Consider the following 23,442-nt stretch of genomic DNA (forward strand, 5'->3'; position numbering starts at 1 on the left):
GTGCGCTAAATAATAAAACCTAATTTAAAGAAGCTTCAGGGCAGATAAAGTTTCCTCAAGGTATTTTAACAATCAAGGTACTCGATTTGAATGGTTTTTGAATGGTCTAGTCAAAGTCTAGACCTACATCCACTGAAGAAGCCGTAAAAATGCTTGAAAATCACTATTCATCCAATCTGATGGAGTTTGATCTTTTTTGAAAAGATGTTTTGGTAAAATTTCAGTCTTAGACGTATAAAACTATATTGGACAAATGCTGAAAAACTTCCAGCTCTAATTATATTTATTCAGGTTTTGTCTCTTTTCTACCTGTTAACTTTAATGCACCATTTTCTGTTGGTGCGTTATTTTATTGGCAGTAAATCCCAATAAAATACAGCAATGTTTGTGGCTGTAGTGTTAAAAAAAAAAGAACAAATGTGGTACTTTTGTAAAATCCTTTATTAATAATACATAAAAATAAAAGAGTGCGCAGCATGAAAAGGACTCTTCCCTTTTTATCTGGTTGCCTGGTATCTGTGCTGGAATATGTTTTATTTTATTGATATGCAATAATACACAGTTATGTTTTGCTTCAAATGGTTGCCAGTGCGAAGAAGAAGCGCTACAGGTGGTTTCGTCTTCCTCAGTCCAGCAGGTTGGAGCTGCTGATCGGTCCTGTATACAGAAACACGCCGGCGTTCTGCCAGCCTGGCACCGCTCAGCTGTCTGCTGCTTTTCTAGCTTTTCCTAACCAGACATTGATGGATGTGCGGGCAGCGGTCTCGACGAAGGCTCTGTAGAACCGGATAAGCAGCTCTGCAGGCTCCTGACTTTCTCTGCTGTAACTTTTAGAGGATCGGGTCAGTCAGCTCAAGTCGCCCATGTCAGGACGGGAAGGGTTGGAGGTTCTGGACACCCAGCATCTATGCTTCTTAAGGTCCAGCGACCTCTGCTGGACTTCTCCTCCAGTGCAAATGTGTGAACAAATAAAACTGAAAGCTTACCGGGAATGAAACGATTTATCAGATATGTCCAAACTTTTGGTCTGTACTGTACATATTTACATTTCAGATAAAGAAAAAAGACTTATTTGTCTGTAAATCTGTTTTACCCAAAACTCCTCAGGTGGCAAAGATTTACCTTCACCTGGTTCAAATTCTACATGAAGAAATAATCTCATATGTGGCAGGAGGTTCTGCCTAATATGAGTCCAGTTATTAATTTGTTTATCCAAAATGAATGGACAGATTGACCATAGTCTGTATCAGTGTGAATTATGACAGAAAGAGCTGAACTTTCCACAGGTTGATTTTAGACGTTTGTGTTTTTTAGTTGCATCCTTTGCTGCAAATGATCAAGCGTTCACTAAAGAAAAGTTGCATTTTAAGCAATATTTTTTTTCTTATTTAAAATGAACTTGAATTATTTATGCGCATTATTTACTGTATTCCTAACATTGCATGAAAAAGGTGGTGTAAAACTGATTATTTCATCCAATTAATCGATTAATAGGCAGAATATTTAATGACTGAGTTGCTGCACTGCACTCTGCTGAAAAAATAAACTGCAGCAACATTAATGTTGCAGAAACATAAAAGCAGTTCAGAAAAGCTCAGCTGAAGCATGGCTGGTGAAGCTGCTCCTCAGGGAACAAAAAAAGGATAAAACTTTAATTTGTCTTTGTAGTTGCATTCTATCTTCTCTTTTATTTTCTCCTGGCAGCTTCTTGCTCTGTAATTTGCCCACTTTAAACTCCTGAGTTTACTCTTCCTTTGTTCGTGATTTAATCTTGTCATATGTTTGCTTGTGTGTGTCTGCTTGTTGAAGATTAGCACATGTTTGCTGAACCAGCTGTCTGGAGGCCAACAGGCAGGAAGTGATTTTCTGTTGTAACTTACAGCATGGAAAAGAGGCCGTAACGTCCAGGCACTGGTACAAACCGAATGCAATCTGTAGTTTAGTACAAATTTAGTAGCCTACAAGTTTTGCACTTTTTGTTAATTAAAATGTTGCACTCTGGTCATGCTGTGGTGGTGCAGGGGTTAAGCACAACCCACATAAGGAGGCCTGCGACGTGGTCGTTGCAGGTTTGATTCCCGGCCTTGTGACCTTTTCTCCATGTCTTCCCCCTTCTCTCATTACCCACTTTCCTGTCAATTCACTATCAAATAAAGACCACTAGAGTCAAAAAACAGTTTTTAAAATTTCGTATTCCAATTAAAACATGGAAGTGTTTCTCTATCTCGTCCTTCGGGCCCACCAGGGGACTCCTACCTTCACTTTAAACCTGGGGCCAGTTTTATCTGGTGCAGCTGTCAGCTCCTATCGGCCCGCTGTGTCTGCGCTGCAGCGGATACTCCTGGGTCCTTTAGAGAGGCTGGCAAGATTAGATACAGGGAGCTGATATCTGCAGTCTCTTTCCCAGCTTGTTCCCGCTGTGTGACCCAGGAGGATCGGCTGGTGGAGGCGATTCATTTTGCCGCCACTCTCTTTGCTGTTTTCCTTTTATTCTTTGAAGCTGCACTGCATAGCATGCTAAAAACCAAAAGAAGACCCTGCTTTGCTTCGCAGTATGAACCCATTTTCTTTTCCGACCCACACAAAGGAAAAGGATTGCGTTGCTGCTTAGCATTCTGTGCCGGCTCCTGAAACATGCTGTTCCTCGATACAGTGGCTTTCTCCGGGCGTCTATAGATTCACCTTGGAGACGACTCTATTGATTGTTTTTGTCTCTGGGGTGAGCCTCGTCTCATCACCGTGACTGATCACTCCACAACCGGTTTTAATTGTTGTGTTTTTGTCCACTGTAAAAGTGGAAGCAGGAAAATGAAGGCTTCAGGGAGAAGCTGGTGGAGAGATGAAACTGCTGAGTACAGAGCAGCTGAGATCAAGGAGGCGAGAAACAAGTCAACATGCAGCAGAGAGGAGAGCAATGTGCATGTTTAATCAAAACAGGCCAGGCAGCAACAACGTGTCCATGTATTTTAATGACATTTTAATCAAATATTTTAATATTTGTTACCTAGGGAACGAGCAACCTGGCTGACAACTTTGTTAATTTCCTGGCAGTAATGAATTGCACTGACAAAAAGCCCTTTGCACCAAAAGGATGAATTCTGTCAGTGTGTGTGAACTTGTAGTGGATTGTTTTGATAAGCTGTGCTGTGGATCAACTTTAGCTTCCATCTGCTGGATCACCAGAGCAGATTGTGACGAGTGGCCCTGAATTACAGTAAAGATGGATAGAAAGGGCCACAGTTGCAATAAATCATTATCTACCTTATTAATTTGCTCTGGTCTGTAGGGTCGCTGACTGTATGATAACCACAGCATAGAAAACATGATACATTCTGGGTGTTTTAATCAGGATTACTAGAAGAATCAACTCAGCTCTCTGCCCATGATATCCTGGATATTTTTCTTGACAAAGACAGATATTTTTCCCCAACCAGTGTTTCTGCCTCGGTGCTGCTGTTGGTTCAGAATCTGTTGTAATGTCCTGACAACCTGTCAGGTAAGATGTGCTCAGGTTTGTTTCTACAGATGCATCTCACTGGACACATGAAGCCACACTCTTCAACAAACTCACATCTTGCTTCTCCTTGCAATATTTTCATGTATTTTGTCAAGGTACTAGGCTAATGTTAGCTTGTGTACTTATGGATATGAAATGACTTGATCATTTGGCTTGTTAGATATTTCAGTGTTTCCTGTGTGTGGAGCTTGCAGCTTAAACTTGTTCTGCTTGGTAAACTGGTTGGTTTCCCCCAGCGGATCACTCACAACCAGCACGTCATAATACTGCACCACTTTTTAAGACTATAGCTAGAGTCTAAGTGCTGTCAATAACACATAATTATTCATATTTTAAATTTCCTGTCAACTTTTAACATTTTGAACACATTTTTGGCTGTTGGTGGGCAGCTGTAGCTTCCACTTGGGAAATCCCTGCAAATTTACATTTTACATTTCTTGGAACATTATAAAAATGTCAGTTTTACTCTGCTCAGCTTTAGATGCACAGCTGGGAAACTTTGAGCACAGCGCACGTCACATGACAACAACACCAACCGTGTAATTTTAATTTAAATGCCTTGATAGGAATAAACCAGATTCATTAGATCCTCAAAATAATATCAAATCTTAGGTTCATGGCTCAAGTAGTTCAACATCAACTCACAGACAAAATAACAACAGCTGTTGGAAGTTAATCATAGATGCCGATCATTTAAAAAACCAATTCTTATGATTGGATCAGAACATCCCTCAACGTTTTGAACTAGCTGCATAATAATAATAATAATAATAATAATAATAATAATAATAATAATAATAATAATAATAATAATAATAATAATAATAATAATAATAATGCTTTTTCCATTTGTTTTCCTTTTTGTTTTTATAATCACCAAAATGATCCAATCCTGTTTTTTGTTCTCTGGTATCCACACATCAGTTACTTTTAATGTTATTGATATTAGGAAAAATAGGAACAAATTAAACAAGTTAAAAAAAATAGACCTGCAAGGTTTTGCGCTCCTTTTTATTATTTTATTTTGTTTCGCGATCATAGATGGCTTTACCTGATGACCAGCTATTGGAGATGAACGCATTGTTCTTTATCCCTTTGAGGAAACACATAAATGTTGTAGTTTGAAGAAAAATCTTCTTCTAAACCAACTGAGGCTCATCGCTTTACAAAACGCTCTGCTCCACATCAGAAATTGTAGTTTCACATTCCTGCTGGTTAGTTAGAAACTCTGCTGAATCAGTGAGCAGTTCAGGATGTGACAGGAACTGCAGCAGGCGGCTCATAAACATGGAGGCATTCACGCACGGCTGTTTAAACCTGCATGTCATCCATCTCTGTTTTCTGCCTAGTTAGCTCGGCTCCTGCTACACTGACCACTCACACCCTGCGGGGCGTTTTCATCATAAAAACCATGAGACACCTCACAACGATGCGTCCTCTTCAAATGGCTGCTGCATGCCAGAGCGCTGCATGTTCTACATGAATGTTGGAGGTAAAAGGAGGATTTAGATTTTCTATATTTCATTGTCAGTGTATTACACCCCAAAGGGAAGGACCACAGTTTTATGGTGTGACAATGTTGTAGAACAATTCAGACTTGACACAAAAAGAAAATATCACCAAACTGCACTTATTTAAAAACAGAGAAGAGGCAGTTATTCCTACTGTGGCTCTATCAGGGTAGATTAACTTAGTGGTTTTCATTCCGGTTGTGATTTCTATTTTTTTTTCTCCACTTTTTTTCAAAATTTAAAAAAGAAATTACAAGTGACAGAAAATATATTCAAAAAGCTGCTTTAATGTCAATCATCTCTCCTGTTAGTTGTATGACGGAGGATTCCTACTCCCAGACCACGAGAATTTTGGGTTTAATTACGAGATTATTGTCATAATATAGGCAAAATAAAGACACAGTTTTACCAGAACAACATCTTAAAGTCACAATAAAAAAGTGGTTTTAATGAGGAAAAAGATTTGATAGTTATCTCAATTTGACACGAGATTCTTTTTTCAAACTTCACATATTCATTTGCTTCATTGTTTCACAGTCAGCTATTGATAATATCTTGATATGTGTAAAAGTTTTTCCTTATCTGTAAACTTTATACTAAAGTATAACTTCACAAGATGTCCAACATTCCTCATTCATTTCTTAAATTCCAGATATTCCAAAAATTATACCATCCAAAACCAAACGTGATTAATCAATAAAATCAATTTATCACCCAGCTCTAGGTTAGAGTGTAAATATCTCTAAATTTTAATGTGTTTGGACACCAAATATGTCCAAAGTTGCCTCTTAGTATTTTAATCCATGAGGTGAAAACACTGATCAATTGAATGTTTTTTTAAGTGACTGAGCTTAGCAGCAGGTAGGGGAGGGGCAGAACTTCATGATGCTGCTGAATAGGAAAACAATGTTTTTCACAGCGTTATGAAAAGAATCCAATCTGCTAACTAACTTGTTTTTCTTATTCCAAGCAGCAGACATTGTGAATTCCAGCGGCTTCTTTCTACTCTGCATTCATTTCTAATTTCTCATTAGCAAGTCTTAAAAAACATTTTCCATGGAGACCAAACAGTCCTGTGGATTTTGCTGGCTCAGGCTGGTTTTATCTTTTGCTCGGCTCAAAGCTTCCGTCAGGTTGTGTGTGGCTGACGGCAGCTGTTTACCACTGATCTGTTCAAGCTCATTATCAGAGCACGAAGCTTGTTACGAAGCCATGTGAGAGACTCGTTACTCGCTAATTATTCTTCTGGAGATGATCCGCAAATTTGGACAGAAATGAAATGTGTGACACCCACAGGAACAGGAAGCTGATCAGGGTGCTGTGGGAGACTTGAGGGCTCACACTTCAGACCACGTCTTCAGATTTAAGATTTCTCTAATGACATTTCAAAGGTTTTACATTCATTTAAGAAAAAATGTTTTTAATCTGTGAAGTCAGGACTCATAATAACTAATTTAGCTGGACAATAAATTGTCCCAGAAGTTATTGTGATAAACGTTTTGAGAGCATTTTAAACTGGTCATGCCATAATAATGCAAGATCATTTAACACTGTGAATGGGAGACCTTTTAAATATCCAAAATAAATGAACAAAAGAACAAACAAAATGAATCGTAAAGTGTCTGTAAACCAAATTGTGATAGTTGTGTCCAAAACACCAAACTGAAAACTTTTATCATCCAGTTTATGGTAGAAAAAGAGAAAAGAAAAAAAACAATAAATCATGCAAATGGAAATGATTGAGCTCATTTTAATTTATTGTGTTATTAATTAATTTATTAATTATTGTGACAGGCCTCCTCATTATCATCTACCAGATCTGTGTTTGTGTAAACTGTAGTGAAATCATTTTACCTCTCAGTGTCATATCAAAATGTAGACATGCCATAAAACAAAATAAGCCTGTGATAAAATAAAATGTCTGAAAAATGGTGAAACTTTGGAGGGTGACAAAACAATCTGCCCCAGAGTAAAAATCCAGTAAGTCAAACCGAGGTGAAAGCCGAAACAAATGTCAAAGTTCATAAATGTACAACAACCAGAAGCTATATGAATAACACATATAGCTTAGTTTGAAGAGTTAGAGGAATACATTTCATCTGAAGTGCTGAAATCAGCGCATGTATTTTCTTGATGCCTCTTCCTCTGCTGTTTGTTAAAAAGAAATGGATCAAAACATTTTGATTGAGATTTTAGTTGGGAAGGATTGTTTTTCCAGAACATAAAATGAGATCATTTGGATTCAATTATTAACAGAGTAAATATTCAGCTTTTTACTCTAAATATAAGTTGGTAATAGTTCGTAATCCTTAGATTAAATCCTGGGCTGCTCTTCTAATTTCTACTAGAATAAAAATGCCTCAAGTGGTTTTAATCCCAAACTACCGTTTTTCTTTAAGGCCATTGTTATTCCTCTGATTGCTACTCCCACCTTTTTTTCTTTTTTTTTTTTTTTTGATGTAGCAGTAGTTGCTAAGTGATGATGTAGTAATAATTTCTTGTGTGGAGCTGGCGACTCTGACGTGTGGAAGCAGAAAAAGAGGACTTGTCCTTGGTGTTCTGCTTGGACCCCGCAGCTCTGGAAGCCATGTTCTCATTTAACCTTTTCTATCTGAATAGAAGGAAAAACATAGTTCGACCTGTGCTGTGGGAAGGCCAGCCAGCAGCTGGGATCTGGGCCAAAACAGCAGCAGCTTCAGTTTAAAAAGAAAGGTAAACATACACCTGTTCACCTGCAAGCATATCTCAATGTCAGCTTTATTATAGAGACCTAAAACATAAATATTAAACATGTAAACATTAAAATCCACAGCATTAGAAGAGAACTTTTCATGTAAACTAGCTGCAGAATCTTTGAAGATCATTGGAGGAAAGTGATGGGAATATTTTACGTCATGAAAAAGACACTCAAGAAAAGACACAAAACTAGAATAATTACACTGTAACCGCAGCAACAAAAGGCAGCTTCATATTCTAAGCTGTATGAACCTGAGGCGCCACTCCATATCAGCAAACATAAAGTCACTAATTCACAGTAAAAGCTGATGCATTCAATATTAGAAGTTAACTAGAGTGAAAAATCAACTGATTTTTAAAATATTTTTTCAGTTTTGATCCATCTGACAGAAAGCCAATAAATGTTTAATTAATGCTGTCTGGAATGTGGAAGTTGTTACTGAGAGAACCAGACTTTTTTCAGTAAAGTGAAATGAAGTTAGGGGAATCCCAGAGGAGAGAGGAAACAGCATTTTCTACATGTTGTCGAATCAAATTATTTTGTATTTTATCTAAAAAAAAGAAACTCTTTTCTCATTGTTGACACTACCGTCGTTAAACGGCCGGTAAGTGACAGTAAACCAACACAGACTTCAGTTATATTTGTTCTGTGTACATCTCCACCCATAACAGGAAACAGAAAGTCAACAAGAATGTCAACAATAAGATTCAACACTTTGTGTGATGTCACATCTGCTCCAAATATAAATATTTAATGATCATGCTGGAATAAATGATTTCCAGTGCAGAAAAACTTCTTAACGTCGTTAGCAAAGTGGAAATAAGAATCAGCTGACATTGATGTGTTCAGGTCAAGGCTTTACTCATAACACATAATGGAAATGAGACATAAATTCATATTAGTGCATCTCAAGGAAAACAAAACAATAAGAAGACATTCATAATTAGGTCTGTGAAAATACTCAATTAATCAAATAATTAATTAACTGCATGATAAATTAAAATGAGTGCAATAATTTCCATTTGCATTTATTGTTTTTCCACTATTCTCTATTTATACCAAAAACTGAGTGATAATTTCAAGTTTCAATCTGCTGCTTTAATTTCAACTAAATCCTTTTTTGAAAGACAATTTTGATTACAGAGTCTTCATAATTATAACTTCTTGTGTTTCTGATCCCTGAGGAGAAACGTTTTTATTTCATCTACGCCTTCAGGAAGCTGTACAGTGTTGACTGTCAGAGAGATTTTCCATTTATAACTTCTTACTTCTAGATTTTTCAGATTGTAATTCTTCCCTTTCCTGGTTATGTTTCGCTTTGGTTGTAGAGTCCCGTTCTGCTTCACTAAACTTCACTGTTTTTTCTTATTGATCATTCAGCATTTCAGAAGAAGCTTCAAAGCAATTTTGATTGTTGGAGACCTCTGGTAAATTATCCCCCTGGATGTTGTCTGGTTCAGGCCAGGTGAGACATTGTACTGTTTTCTCCTGGTCATTTAGTGCCTCATCATCTTGTTTTCCTGACACAGAACTATCACGCTTTTCAACAACTTTAGTGGAATATTCTGCACTCTTGCAAATTGATGTTGCTTGGAAATTTTCTTCTGGGGTCTTGACGTCCTTTCACTGAATCGGTTGTGTCTTCTCAGGTTGATGCACAGCCTCCAGTGTTTTAGAGGTGGATTCTTTTTCGGTCTCCAGTGAAATGTTTTCTGGAGAAATCTTTTGGGCCTAGCTCATACATCCAATTTCCAAATGATATAATTTCCTATGTTGTAATTCTCCCATATTACTGGTGTTTTCTTAAATGGCTGTTTCATCCCGGTCACATTTTCCTGAGGTTTAGAAGTGGATTCTTTTTCGGTCAACAGTGAAGCATCTCACTTGTCAGTATTATCGTATAAATTGAATCGGTTGGTATGAGGTGTAGTTGCTCCTGCCGTGGGGCTGGATACCACACAGAAACCGACCAGAAAACACTTAGGAGTTTTTATCGGCTCGTGTGTGGTCTCTGAAATTTGAAAATCAGCCAACAGTTCTAAGATTGTGCCGTGTGAACCACATTTAATGTCACAAAATTTTAAATACCTCTGAACCCTGAATTCTCAGATAAGCTGAAAAGGAGGTGTCATGAATATAGAGCAGGAGCACAGAGAAGGAGGAAATTTAAACCATTCCTTTCATTATTCTGAATGGGTAGAATGAGATTTTTAACAAACAATTTGAATGAACTTCAAGTGCTAACATTAGCTCTTAAAAGAAGGGATTTTAGAAAACAGTACCAGAATATTAGAATTACAAAGTTATAAAAACTCATGGTAAAGTGTTGATAGTCATGATCACATTTGAACATGCCTATTGGACAGGTGTCTCATTCAGCAAATACAACAAAGATTCATTTTTAATGCCCGTTCACTTTGACCTGTTGTCATAATTATCAGAGTCGGCTACAAATGTCCTGATTAGGGATACTGCAGAAACTCAGGAGGAAATTGGCAAGAAAGCCAAATTTGTGTTTGTGTGTGCATGTGCAGGCGTGAACGTGTGTGTGTGGTTGCATCAGTGTCGTTCACCTCGGTTTCGGGTGCAGTTTGTAAGAACATCAAAGCCAGTGGAAAATCTAACACTACAGGCAATTAAAAAGGATTGTTTTGTGAAAAATTTAAAGCTCCTATTTAAAGCGTAGCATGGTGCACTACTTAGTTCCTCTTGTTTTCCATTGTTGGGAATATTTGTTACACTTTTGTAGCAAAAGCAGTTAATAATAATTGGTCTTCAAAAAATAACTTCATGGATTTGTTGAGCTGTTTTATCTTTTTATGATTCTCTAAATGAATTCAGCAGAACACATGCACTTATTCTCATCAGCTGTCATATAATAGTATTTTAGCATATTCTACTTGGTTTCCCATTGCCAAGTAGTTTATCTCCAGTCCTTCATCATAACAGACTGATGAGACAGTCTCTGCTGTGGATTTAAGTTGGTGGTTTCAGGCTCTCTTTTGATAGAAACTCTCTGCATGATTCAGTTTTCTCCCATAAAAACAGACCAACAGCTAGATGATTACTGTCCTCTCTTTCAGGTATGATTTATTTATTTTTCTTTAGCCTGTTCCGTCCCTTTAACTAAAAATTAGAATGTTTATGCCTGTAACTTGGTGTCAGTTCATTGCTGGACTGAAATCTGTTGGATCATTCTGCTACAGCTTGATGCTTAACTAAGCTTGATGTCTGTCATCCTCCATTGTGCTTATTGGATCTTCTGTTCCAAGCAGTTTGCAGCCACTTTGTTTGAAGTAATTAGTTACTTTATCTAATTGCTAAAGTCTTTTTCCTCCATTTCAAGGTTTTATGACTAATTGAAGCCAACTTTATTTCTACTGTGTTCTATAAAATCCACAAAACCTTCAGGTTGGTCCAGCAGTAGAAAATAATTTCAGTGTTTTCATTATTCCCTGCAGTCGTATAAACTTCTCAGTTTGACCTTTTCAAGCTGCATAGAAAACTTCCTCTCTCCTTTTTTGAGATGATAGTATTTTTTAAAGTTAGATCTCTTTCTACTCTGTGTGTGTAGATAATTAGGGATGGGGAGTAAAATGAAAGTTCAAGTATGCTGAAGTAAGACTACACCACTTATCATGGCTGTAATTACCATATTGAGTTTATAATAGAAATAAAGGATCAGTGTTGCCCCTTCAGCTATCTACTGCCTCACACATTGTCCTCCGCCTCCCCTCCTCCACACACACACACACACACGCCACCACACGCACGCTCGCGCACTCACACAGAGCCTAATTTAATCCTTTTTCCATTGTGCCCATATATTAGTATTTCACGTAACACACAAAGCCTTGCTCTATTTAATACATGGTCATTACTTCAGTTTCTTCTCTTCTTCTGTCCTCTCTGAGGTTCGAACACCTAACTGGTTTTAGAGCCTTCCACTGGTTACTCTGGGATGGTGATAATGCTTCAGAGTGACCAATGACTGCAGCTGTTTCATAGCGTCAGCTTTGACCCTGTGACTGTTAGATTTGGGCGTTAATAGGAGACGCTGAGGGCAGATAGAGCAGAGTGAAAAGGAAACCCAGGGATTTGCAGAGAAGCCATGGATAATTCAATTAAACAGACTTTAATAATGTGTTGTACTGTACATCCCTGAAACAGAGCTCATCTATTCTACTGTTAGAATAAATCTGAGGAACAGTACCGAGTGCAAAACTGAGTTTTTCTTTCAACAAATGGCCAATTTTGGTCTTCAGCCAACAATTAATTGATCACAAAATTAGTTGACGGTTATTTCAATAATCAATTAATCATGGTTAATTCAGCATCCCAGGTCTGGATTTATGATTTTTACAAAATCCTGGATGACAAACATCTCTTACAAAACTTTGCACAAATATTCACACCCATGGAACACTCTTTATGTTTGTCACATTTTATTCACAAATCTTAATTTATAGCCATTATGGGTTGAAAGGGGTTATTGCCAGAGCTACAAGTCAATAGTTTAGATGCTTGTTTTAGAATGGCCCAAAGTCTGGATGTAAATCCAACTGAGAATCTGTGGTAAAACCTGAAAATTGCTGTCCATCATTATATTCTGTATCACTTACAGCTGTACATCAATCGATTTTTCATAATTTTTAATTGCAAAAAGGTTTGAACAGCATAACTTTTTTTTTCTTCCAGTTCACAATTATACTACTACTTTTTGTTCTTTTATCCCCAAATACCAATAAAATACATTGAATTTTGATACTTTAATGTGGATGAAGTCCAAATGGTATTCACACTTCAGCAAAACACAGTGAGTCATGATAGATAGACTCAAGATGACCAACAAAATGTTACCTGTTGATTGTGTTGCGTTCCTTGCAGGTCTGTGGAGAAAAATATCATTGTTTAGTATCATTTCAGAGGTTCTGCGTTTCACCCAGCAGTTTCTATGTCAGTGCTTTGAATATTCTCCACCAAAGGTGCTGGAGGCATTGTTTCTGGCTCTGTAATGTCAAATCAATAGCTGGTGTGTTTCAGGTGTCACAAATGAAAAATACAAGCAGATTTGATCAATGTACAGGGGGGATGACTGTAGGCTTGTACTGTTCTTGTAATACAAGACAGATCCATAATGCAGGTTCACAGGGTGACATTAGCCCATGAATCAAGAGGAAAATCAGCACTCTGTTGGCACAGGACTGACACATTACAACGACTGAGAATCAAAGGGTCAAAGGTTAAGAAACCATCAAAACTGCCAAAAATGTCACGTTGGAGTTGTTTAATAATTAAAAACACAGTTAGCGTGTCGCTCTTCTCTCCGAACTGATCAGGAGACAACAGGATAGAAACATGATGTCATGAAGAGGGTAAGAAGAAAACATTTTGACAGCTGAGACAAACGAGACAAAGCTTTCTATCAAGTACAGTTTGAGTTTAATGTGTTCAGTGTAAATATTAGGCAGAGATGTGTGTACCTGAATAGAAAGGCATTTTTTGGTCATATTTAAATGGAAGTTTTTTAAAGTACCTTTTGGTAAGTGCAGGGCTTTTCTAATCCAGTGCTATAAAATGCGCTGGATTAGATCAGATTTTGCACTGATTACAGTTTTCTGGCTGATCACCAATATTTAAAAAGCCAATTCTGTTTTTAAAGCAGATACCAATTTTATTTTGTCTGAAATGTTGCTAAATATAGCATCAAAGTTGCTAAGCTGGTAACAGTGTTTTGATTATTATTGCTCACACAAGTAAAAGGGGTCAGTGGCCGATTTTCAGACTGTTGCAGACGTGGATTTGATTGGTAAGTAAGATTTGTTTCTTGATTACCAATAAGTAAGAAACATCTGTCGGTCAATTTCAAGTCAGCCAAAATTAAGGAAGTCAAATCCGATTTATCGACTATTCAGTATGCCTCATTACATATGTTTAATATACGGTTTTTATCATAAAAATATCAGATTATAGTCTCTACTTCGTAGAACATGATGAATAAATGATCTGAGGATGATAACCATGCCTGTTACCATCTAACAAGCTTGGTTACCACTGGAGACAGGTAAGCATCTGTCAAGAAAATCCGAGATCATCCCACTTCCCCATGCTGGAGATTTTAGTTTAACAGTAAAAATAAATAAAGTTATCTTTAAAATTAATTACTCAAGTAAAATCTAGACCCAACATTAGACTTAAATGTCAATAAAATCAATTTGGTTGTGTGTGTTGTTTCTGTCTCCTGCAAACTTTGCTTTAATTCTACTTTTTTCTATTTAATCATAAGAAATCATAGTCAAGACAGAGAGAGTCATGAAACAGGAAAAGCAGTTTCCTGGAAAAAGAGGAAGTAAGTTTCCAGCCTGCAGATTTATAAAAATAGTTCAGACTATTACTTAGCATGAAAGTTTTAAAGAAAGAAATCTAAAGATTGTGAGTAATTGGATAAGATTCAAAGTAAAATACTTATATTAATATTGGTTTACTTGTAATAATACTTACACTTACACTTACATTAGTGGGAACTCTTACAAGTAAAACAAGTAACTGTAACTTTGATATCAAATAATAAGAATCATGGATTATTCTTGGTTTCTTTACAGAAAACATTTGTAATAACTCACATTAAGATTATAATAAGAGTAACTGATAAATTATGGTTATCATAACATTATAAAAGAATGATAAATCAGAGAAGTAAAAGAAGTTATAAATGTGATTTTTACTCTGAACTTGAAATGTTATAAATGTGATTTTTACTCTGAACTTGAAATGGTGTCAAAGGTGTAACTGCAATTAAAGATCACTGATGTGTTGGAGGTAGATTGTAGGTGAAAGGTTAAGGGAGAAAGAGGAACTAACAGGAGAGCAGAGATGGTCAACACCTTATTTGGAAACAGGTTGTTGAGCAAAAGTGGGGTGTGGGTGCGACTTTAGCAACTCTCGGTGCGAAGATGTGAGTTTGGAGGATGCAGTTGCTCCTTTTCTCGGAAAAGGAGTTGTGTCCCTCGTGCCTGGGTCAAAGTGACCCAGGTCACAAGTGTCACAGGTGCATTATTTGCAACCTTCAACAGTAACCAGGGCGAAGGCCTGAGCTAAGAGTTGGGGCCTGGTTGCGCAGTCATGAGGATGTGCTTACAGATGTTCTTTTTCTATAAAAATGCCTAGGAGACTGCTACAGCTTTGTGTGTTGATTAATAGTGATTGCTTAATGTGTAATCTCTGTATTTTAGTATGTTTTCTGTAACGATGAACCAAAATCAAATAATCTAATGTAATGAATTGATGTTTTATATAAAACAAACTTTATTGATTAAAGTTAATTATATGGATAAGAGTATAGAATCAAAGAGAAGGAAGGCTGAGGTGGGTGCAAACTGCAAATGTCAGAACATGAGAGTGGGTTTAGTTGTGCAACTGCCAGGTCACAAGTATGCCTGCCACTTGAGAAAGTTTCCAACAGTCGCAGGTGTCAAAAGCACGTTATCTCGCAACAGGGTCAATATGACCCAAGTCACGAATGTCACCAGAGTGGTGTGCAATCTCCCACAACGGTTGGGGCCTGATTGTAGAGGCGGGCAAACGCAAGCAGCACCCCTGCTCTCTCTCTCTCTATCTGGGGTACATGCCCACAAGTGCAGAAACGTATAAAAATGTGAGACCGAGGTGATACGATGTTCTTCGTCCCCGGCGCTGAGACTCTACACAAGTGTGGTAAGAAGACCAGCAGAGGACTACGCCCTGGAACCAAGAAAAGCGCCTCACAAGGAGGACAACGGAGCTCCTCACGCCGGACCAAAGGGCGAGATCCACCGACCCAATCTCTTGGTTCCTCATTGGATTTCCAAACTCTGCACTCTACCCAGCGATCTCAAAACCACATCGCAACAGACTTGGGGAACTGATCAAAAGTCAAAGTATTGACTAAGGGCTGTTCGGCTGGATGAAGCAGACAGTTCATTTTGTTTCGGTTCCAAAGAGGATTTATGATTCAAAGTCAAAGACTCTGACCAAGGACTACAAGGACTCCTGTTGCCAAGATCCGATACCATCGATGGGTATGAGTTGTGCCACACCCCAAAGCCTTATTTGATAGATAGATGACAGTGTAGGGAGGTTGTTAGGTAAAGGTTGAATTGATCTAAACTATATTGATTTTCTTTGTATGGTAATCACAAGTAAATTCTGTATGCCTGTCATTTTCCCTGCTAAAGCTTGCTTAATAAATACATATATCTTAAAAATTCTGATTAGGTTGTGGACATTGAAATTAATTGAGTCATTTGAATTAAAGTTCTTCTATTTATAGTAAAATCAGTATACATGATTCTAGTAATGTGGTGGCTTCAGACTTTCCTTTGGTGAGAGTAAAATAATGACCCTGTGATTTGAATCCTAGTCACTAAATATTATCTAGCCGTTACCAAGTGCACGTTACAATTTTAGAAAGGGAACTACCGTTAACAGAAGTGGTTATTGGAACTATGCGGCTGTGAGGGCTACTCGGTTGATTGTTCCTTAACTGGGAAGGGTCATAACTTCTGGACAGAAGGTAGTCAGAGCTAGACGAATCCCTTTCGCCACCAGTTTAAATAGATTATCTCTTATAGATCTTGTTCAGGGTAAGACCCAGGTCTTAGAGATTCTCCGGACCTGTTAGACAGAGAACTGGTTCAGTAGTCAGCCCGAGGAGTTGTGAGGAGAGGGCGGGGCTGGCTATTGCGCAGTAACAAACATGGCGTCCCTGGGTGGGCCCAAGTCCAACGGAGTAGGAGGGCCCCAGGTACTAAGTCAGTAAAAACAGATGTGTGATTCTGAATAGCTCACTTAGTGGCTAGCTCTTAGGGAGAGGAGCTAGTGGTGACTGGCAGGGCCGTCAGTCACAACCCTTGCAGTAACTGTATAGCATACAGGTGAGGGAAAGCTTCTACTGAGGATACCTGACCAGATCCAGACAGTGAAGCCAGTAGCCAACCCGGTCTAGACCCATCCCTGCTCGATAACGTTAAGAGAGGCTTTGGGGGATAGACAACTCGAAGACAAAGAACAAGAATGGATACTAAAAAAGAAGATGGATACGCGAGAGCTGAATCGAAGCAAGGAATTCCACAAGAAAGTGGCTCCGGCCACGAAGAAGAGGAACAAAGTGGAGGAGGGGAGCAGTCTAAGCTCTCCAGGTCCCAACTACAGAGAACTCCAATGAAGTTACTGCTGCTCAGTGATGGATTCGGCACCTGGACAGAGCCAAAGCAGCGCATGTTCTTCAATCATCACTACTTCTACAAGAAGGAGAAGAAGGAGCGGGAACCAGCATCAGCCCCAGCTGCGAGAGAGGATTCTGACGTCGCTGAGGCTCCATCCCGTTTCCCGAGCAGGACAGGGACCCCCGGCAGAGAGCTGGGATCGGCGGACATGGACCTCATCGACTTGACTGCGGATGAGGACGAACGACCATCTCGACCGGATCCGTCATCGGCCCAAGGAAGTCCTCGACCGACACGTCTGGAGGAAGCGGGTGCAGCACTCCAGCAGATGGTTGAGGAGGGAGAGCTGGAAAAGGCTGCGATCGACTGGTCGTTGCGGAGAGCCCAGCGGTCCGAGTTTCGCCCGACGCTTCACAGCACGGAGAGGAAACCATCAGCGCCGACACGACATCAGGATGAGAGCAGCTCAGACGACGCAGGGGACAACACGGACGAGGAGCATCAGCGGCGCTGCGCATGAGGGAGCTCATTGGCGTGGGAATGAAGAAGTGGGACAGAACTCCCAAAGGTCGGGAGGTCCCAGAAGAGTGGACTGTTATGTCCACGGCGGAAGATTGTCTTTGTCGATACCGAGAAGTGGGACAGTACTCCCAAAGGTTGGGAGGTCCCAGAAGAGTACGTGGACGAGGTTGTGCGCAGTGTGCATGAGGCCCTAGGACATGCAGGCGTGCGATCTACCCGTAGGGAGCTGGAGGAGCAAGAGCTTTGGATCCCAGTGAAAAAGGTCCAACGCGTGCTGAGGGACTGCGAAGTGTGTAGTCAATACAACGCAGGTCGCCGAGGGCAGCGGTTGGAGGGATTGACCATCAAGAGCACAGTCCCCTGGGGCTCAGTCTGCATGGATGTTGCGGGCCCCATGGGGAAAACAGGAAAAAGAGGTGAGAAATACCTCTTGGTTCTGATGGACTCAGTAACAGTGACAGCTGCTAGAAGAGCAGGTCTTCCCCTGCAGAGGAACTCCGTTCACGTCACAGAAAGCAGGGAGGCGAAGACACTTCTCCTTTTGCCCAGAGAAGGAAAAGGAAGTTGCAGCTCAAAGTGTCATTGGAAACAGGGCAGAGAGTCAAGATCGGCCTACAGCCACGGTGATGAAGCTGAGGTTCAACGCCCAAGATTTTGTAAAGTAAGTACTGAACTGCAACACAGTACTACAGATGAAGAAAGGGATCTAAGGAGTCGAGCAGCTCACTCCAGTTCCTAACTAAAGAGAAACAGAAGCCGGTGAAATGGCCAGTGAATCATGTAATACTCCACCCTATCTCGGACTGGCCACCGTGGGGGGGGTGGTTGTAATTAGAAGAACAACTTCAAGGCTTTGGACTGGGAGGGCCGTGAAGAAATTGGACTATGCTAAAGAAGAACTCCTGTCACAAACTGATGGATTAAACTGGAAAAGGGGCTGAAGTCGTGAGGAAGAAGTGGCGTCATAGAAAATCACTAAGATCAACCCTGTAACAAAGCATTGAAGTCAGACCCAACACCTAGAAGGATCTGGCAACTGTTTCGTCCTGATATCTAGAGCACCTGTCCTGGATATTCAGCACTGTAAGTTTGGCAGTTTTTTTTTTTTTTTTTTTTTTTTTTTTAAATTGGACGATTCCTGATGCCTCCAACAACTCCAGTACCCCTTAAAGACCACAGCTACGGAAAAGGATCACGATTACGAGGAAAGCGTCATGCTGCTTATTTTTTTGCTTTGCTCTGCTGAATGTTCGAGATTTTTTTTTGAGGCCTTCTTCCTTCCCACATCCTGAAGAAACGACAGTTCATCCAGCGAAGGTTCCTGTGGAAGAATCAGAGCGATCCAAGTTCTCTTCAACATTCATCACCTAATGGGGGAAATTAAAACTCCAAGGAGGGGGTGTCAAGAGAGGTGGAGTTTTGATGACTACACTGAGCCCTTTGTGACAACTGAGGATGAAGAATCTGCAACTTCACATCCCAGAAGAACCTCTTCTCTTTCCAGACGATGACGACGCAGAACTGCAGGAGGGTGATGGACTCCCAGCATGGGAAAGGTCTGACCTCGTGGAGGGGGTGTCAAGAAAATCCGAGATCATCCCACTTCCCCATGCTGGAGATTTTAGTTTAACAGTAAAAATAAATAAAGTTATCTTTAAAATTAATTACTCAAGTAAAATCTAGACCCAACATTAGACTTAAATGTCAATAAAATCAATTTGGTTGTGTGTGTTGTTTCTGTCTCCTGCAAACTTTGCTTTAATTCTACTTTTTTCTATTTAATCATAAGAAATCATAGTCAAGACAGAGAGTCATGAAACAGGAAAAGCAGTTTCCTGGAAAAAGAGGAAGTAAGTTTCCAGCCTGCAGATTTATAAAAATAGTTCAGACTATTACTTAGCATGAAAGTTTTAAAGAAAGAAATCTAAAGATTGTGAGTAATTGGATAAGATTCAAAGTAAAATACTTATATTAATATTGGTTTACTTGTAATAATACTTACACTTACACTTACATTAGTGGGAACTCTTACAAGTAAAACAAGTAACTGTAACTTTGATATCAAATAATAAGAATCATGGATTATTCTTGGTTTCTTTACAGAAAACATTTGTAATAACTCACATTAAGATTATAATAAGAGTAACTGATAAATTATGGTTATCATAACATTATAAAAGAATGATAAATCAGAGAAGTAAAAGAAGTTATAAATGTGATTTTTACTCTGAACTTGAAATGTTATAAATGTGATTTTTACTCTGAACTTGAAATGGTGTCAAAGGTGTAACTGCAATTAAAGATCACTGATGTGTTGGAGGTAGATTGTAGGTGAAAGGTTAAGGAGAAAGAGGAACTAACAGGAGAGCAGAGATGGTCAACACCTTATTTGGAAACAGGTTGTTGAGCAAAAGTGGGGTGTGGGTGCGACTTTAGCAACTCTCGGTGCGAAGATGTGAGTTTGGAGGATGCAGTTGCTCCTTTTCTCGAAAGGAGTTGTGTCCCACGTGCCTGGGTCAAAGTGACCCAGGTCACAAGTGTCACAGGTGCATTATTTGCAACCTTCAACAGTAACCAGGGCGAAGGCCTGAGCTAAGAGTTGGGGCCTGGTTGCGCAGTCATGAGGATGTGCTTACAGATGTTCTTTTTCTATAAAAATGCCTAGGAGACTGCTACAGCTTTGTGTGTTGATTAATAGTGATTGCTTAATGTGTAATCTCTGTATTTTAGTATGTTTTCTGTAACGATGAACCAAAATCAAATAATCTAATGTAATGAATTGATGTTTTATATAAAACAAACTTTATTGATTAAAGTTAATTATATGGATAAGAGTATAGAATCAAAGAAAGAGAAGGAAGGCTGAGGTGGGTGCAAACTGCAAATGTCAGAACATGAGAGTGGGTTTAGTTGTGCAACTGCCAGGTCACAAGTATGCCTGCCACTTGAGAAAGTTTCCAACAGTCGCAGGTGTCAAAAGCACGTTATCTCGCAACAGGGTCAATATGACCCAAGTCACGAATGTCACCAGAGTGGTGTGCAATCTCCCACAACGGTTGGGGCCTGATTGTAGAGGCGGACAAACGCAAGCAGCACCCCTGCTCTCTCTCTCTATCTGGGGTACATGCCCACAAGTGCAGAAACGATAAAAATGTGAGACCGAGGTGATACGATGTTCTTCTTCCCGCGCTGAGACTCTACACAAGTGTGGTAAGAAGACCAGCAGAGGACTACGCCCTGGAACCAAGAAAAGCGCCTCACAAGGAGGACAACGGAGCTCCTCACGCCGGACCAAAGGGCGAGATCCACCGACCCAATCTCTTGGTTCCTCATTGGATTTCCAAACTCTGCACTCGACCCAACGATCTCAAAACCACATCGCAACAGACTTGGGGAACTGAACAAAAGTCACAGGATCGACTAAGGGCTGTTCGGCTGGATGAAGCAGACAGTTCATTTTGTTTCGGTTCCAAAGAGGATTTATGATTCAAAGTCAAAGACTCTGACCAAGGACTACAAGGACTCCTGTTGCCAAGATCCGATACCATCGATGGGTATGAGTTGTGCCACACCCCAAAGCCTTATTTGATAGATAGATGACAGTGTAGGGAGGTTGTTAGGTAAAGGTTGAATTGATCTAAACTATATTGATTTTCTTTGTATGGTAATCACAAGTAAATTCTGTATGCCTGTCATTTTCCCTGCTAAAGCTTGCTTAATAAATACATATATCTTATAAATTCTGATTAGGTTGTGGACATTGAAATTAATTGAGTCATTTGAATTAAAGTTCTTCTATTTATAGTAAATTCAGTATACATGATTCTAGTAATGTGGTGGCTTCAGACTTTCCTTTGGTGAGAGTAAAATAATGACCCTGTGATTTGAATCCTAGTCACTAAATATTATCTAGCCGTTACCAAGTGCACGTTACAATTTTAGAAAGGGAACTACCGTTAACAGAAGTGGTTATTGGAACTATGCGGCTGTGAGGGCTACTCGGTTGATTGTTCCTTAACTGGGAAGGGTCATAACTTCTGGACAGAAGGTAGTCAGAGCTAGACGAATCCCTTTCGCCACCAGTTTAAATAGATTATCTCTTATAGATCTTGTTCAGGGTAAGACCCAGGTCTTAGAGATTCTCCGGACCTGTTAGACAGAGAACTGGTTCAGTAGTCAGTCCGAGGAGTTGTGAGGAGAGGGCGGGGCTGGCTATTGCGCAGTAACAAACACATCCAATGACCTTCACAGATTTTTTAGTTCAAGTGTTAGATCGGATCCATCACTAAATATGAGCTTTTTATCGTTGCGGATGTTCAGTCCAGTTCATCTATAAATGCACACTTAAAAACACATAAACTGGACCAAAGTAGAAGATGCAGGTTGAATCAATCAATAGATAAAATTGATTGGAGAAAATTAAAACTACTAAAAATTCATCAAAAAAAGTGAAATTCCAATTCAATAAAAAGTATTCTAACTAATTTGTTTTTCAACACAAATAAAATCAAATACCAATGAAGTTATATGGGTAGTCATTACTGATTTTTGTTTTTCTTTTTTGACAGCAGTAATCATGTTAGTTTGGTGGAAGTGTGTCTGCTGTTTAGATTACAACAATTTTTTTGCTTTGACATCATCTCAAGAGTTTGATAGACACTTTAATGGAACTTTAACATTTTAAGCTCAGTTTAATTATTCAAAGGGAGAAACAGACAGCACCCAGAATGGCTCCTTGAGGAACTCCACATGTGCAGCTGAAGAATGTCAATTACCTGAAATTAAAATCCTTTTTCTGTCTGCTGTGACCCAAACAGAACTTTTTTCCATGTTTTCTTAAAAATGTGAAAGGAAATGTTTTGATCTGGTCTCAGTTGTGAAAGTTTATTCCTGACTCAGCAGTTTCAAAAAAGCCCATTGGAAACTTCTACAGTTCTGGAATATTCTAGAATCACAGAGAAAAAATTTTTACATTTACGGTACTTTGAAGTTGGCATTTGCGTTTTAAAAGCTGGCGCTCGCTTTTGTTCTTTTCCATATAAGATGGTAAGATAGCGGGTAACCTTTTATTTTAAAACTTGCTTAACGAGAATTCCTACAGCTCAGGGACAATTAACATTTCCATGGGGGTCTGCTGGTTGCATTCCTGCCAATCAGACGTGGAGTGTGGCCCAGATCCTCTGAGTGATGACATTTGATGCTGGACTCGGCGCCCTTTCTTCACTGCTCAGCGTGAGGAACTGTTAGAGTCTGAAAGGGTAGCCTGAAAACCTTCACTCAAATCATTCTCCGTTTTATTTCTAAAATTTTCATCTAAGATTAGGATATCTCACATAGAATCTTTGTGATCATATTTCGTTTTACATACTAAACTCTTTTAGTTGTAAAATAAATGCAAAGATCTTTAAAGCTTCATTATAGTTTGCTTGGCTGCACTCCAGTTTCCACTTTGCATAAGAAAAATCCAAGTATCAATTATAACAATAATGTTGGTGCATGAAGGAGACATTCATTTAGTTAACGATGAGTCATTAGTCTCAGGAGTTTAGTGCTGTTTAACTGCTTCACACTCTCCAAGTATCATATAATTGGTTTTATTATTTCTAGTAATTCTTTTATTTAATAATCATACATGCATCAGTGAAACATGTAAGCGTCTCATTAGTATAAGGTCTGGTTTATCATGGTTAATGTGTTTTTCATTGGGTTCTGTACAGTTGGGCCTCCTACACTCAGAAACCGGTCAGTAAATAATGCTTTGGTTCTAATGGCTAGAGGGAAATAACTTGAAACTTACACACTACTTTTACACTGATTTTTTTATGTTTGTAAACATTTTAATCTTTGCTGAAATCTTTGCTGAAAATGTGTTCAGTTTCTAATCAAAGACTCCTTTCAAATTAAAACTGATCAAATTAGAACATTTCAACTGATGTTTTTATTGTTATCACA

The 23,442-nt window shown here is 39.1% G+C and overlaps 1 protein-coding gene across 2 annotated transcripts in view; it reads left to right on the plus strand.

Annotated features, from left to right (window-relative positions):
* Positions 1-23,442, plus strand: part of LOC122838092 (V-set and transmembrane domain-containing protein 2-like protein) — a 62,372-nt gene that overhangs the window by 33,068 nt on the left and 5,862 nt on the right. Inside the window, exon 1 of one of the 2 annotated variants that reach the window (XM_044128489.1) lies at positions 18,051-21,044. The exons of the other annotated variant lie outside the window; for it this stretch is intronic. Coding sequence (XP_043984424.1) covers positions 20,930-21,044 — 115 coding nt within the window. The 5' untranslated portion in view covers positions 18,051-20,929. Of the gene's footprint in view, positions 1-18,050; positions 21,045-23,442 lie in introns of those variants that run through there. 2 annotated transcript variants of the gene reach the window in all.

This window comes from Gambusia affinis, linkage group LG01 (assembly GCF_019740435.1).
Source record: "Gambusia affinis linkage group LG01, SWU_Gaff_1.0, whole genome shotgun sequence".
NCBI classification, from domain to species: domain Eukaryota; kingdom Metazoa; phylum Chordata; class Actinopteri; order Cyprinodontiformes; family Poeciliidae; genus Gambusia; species Gambusia affinis.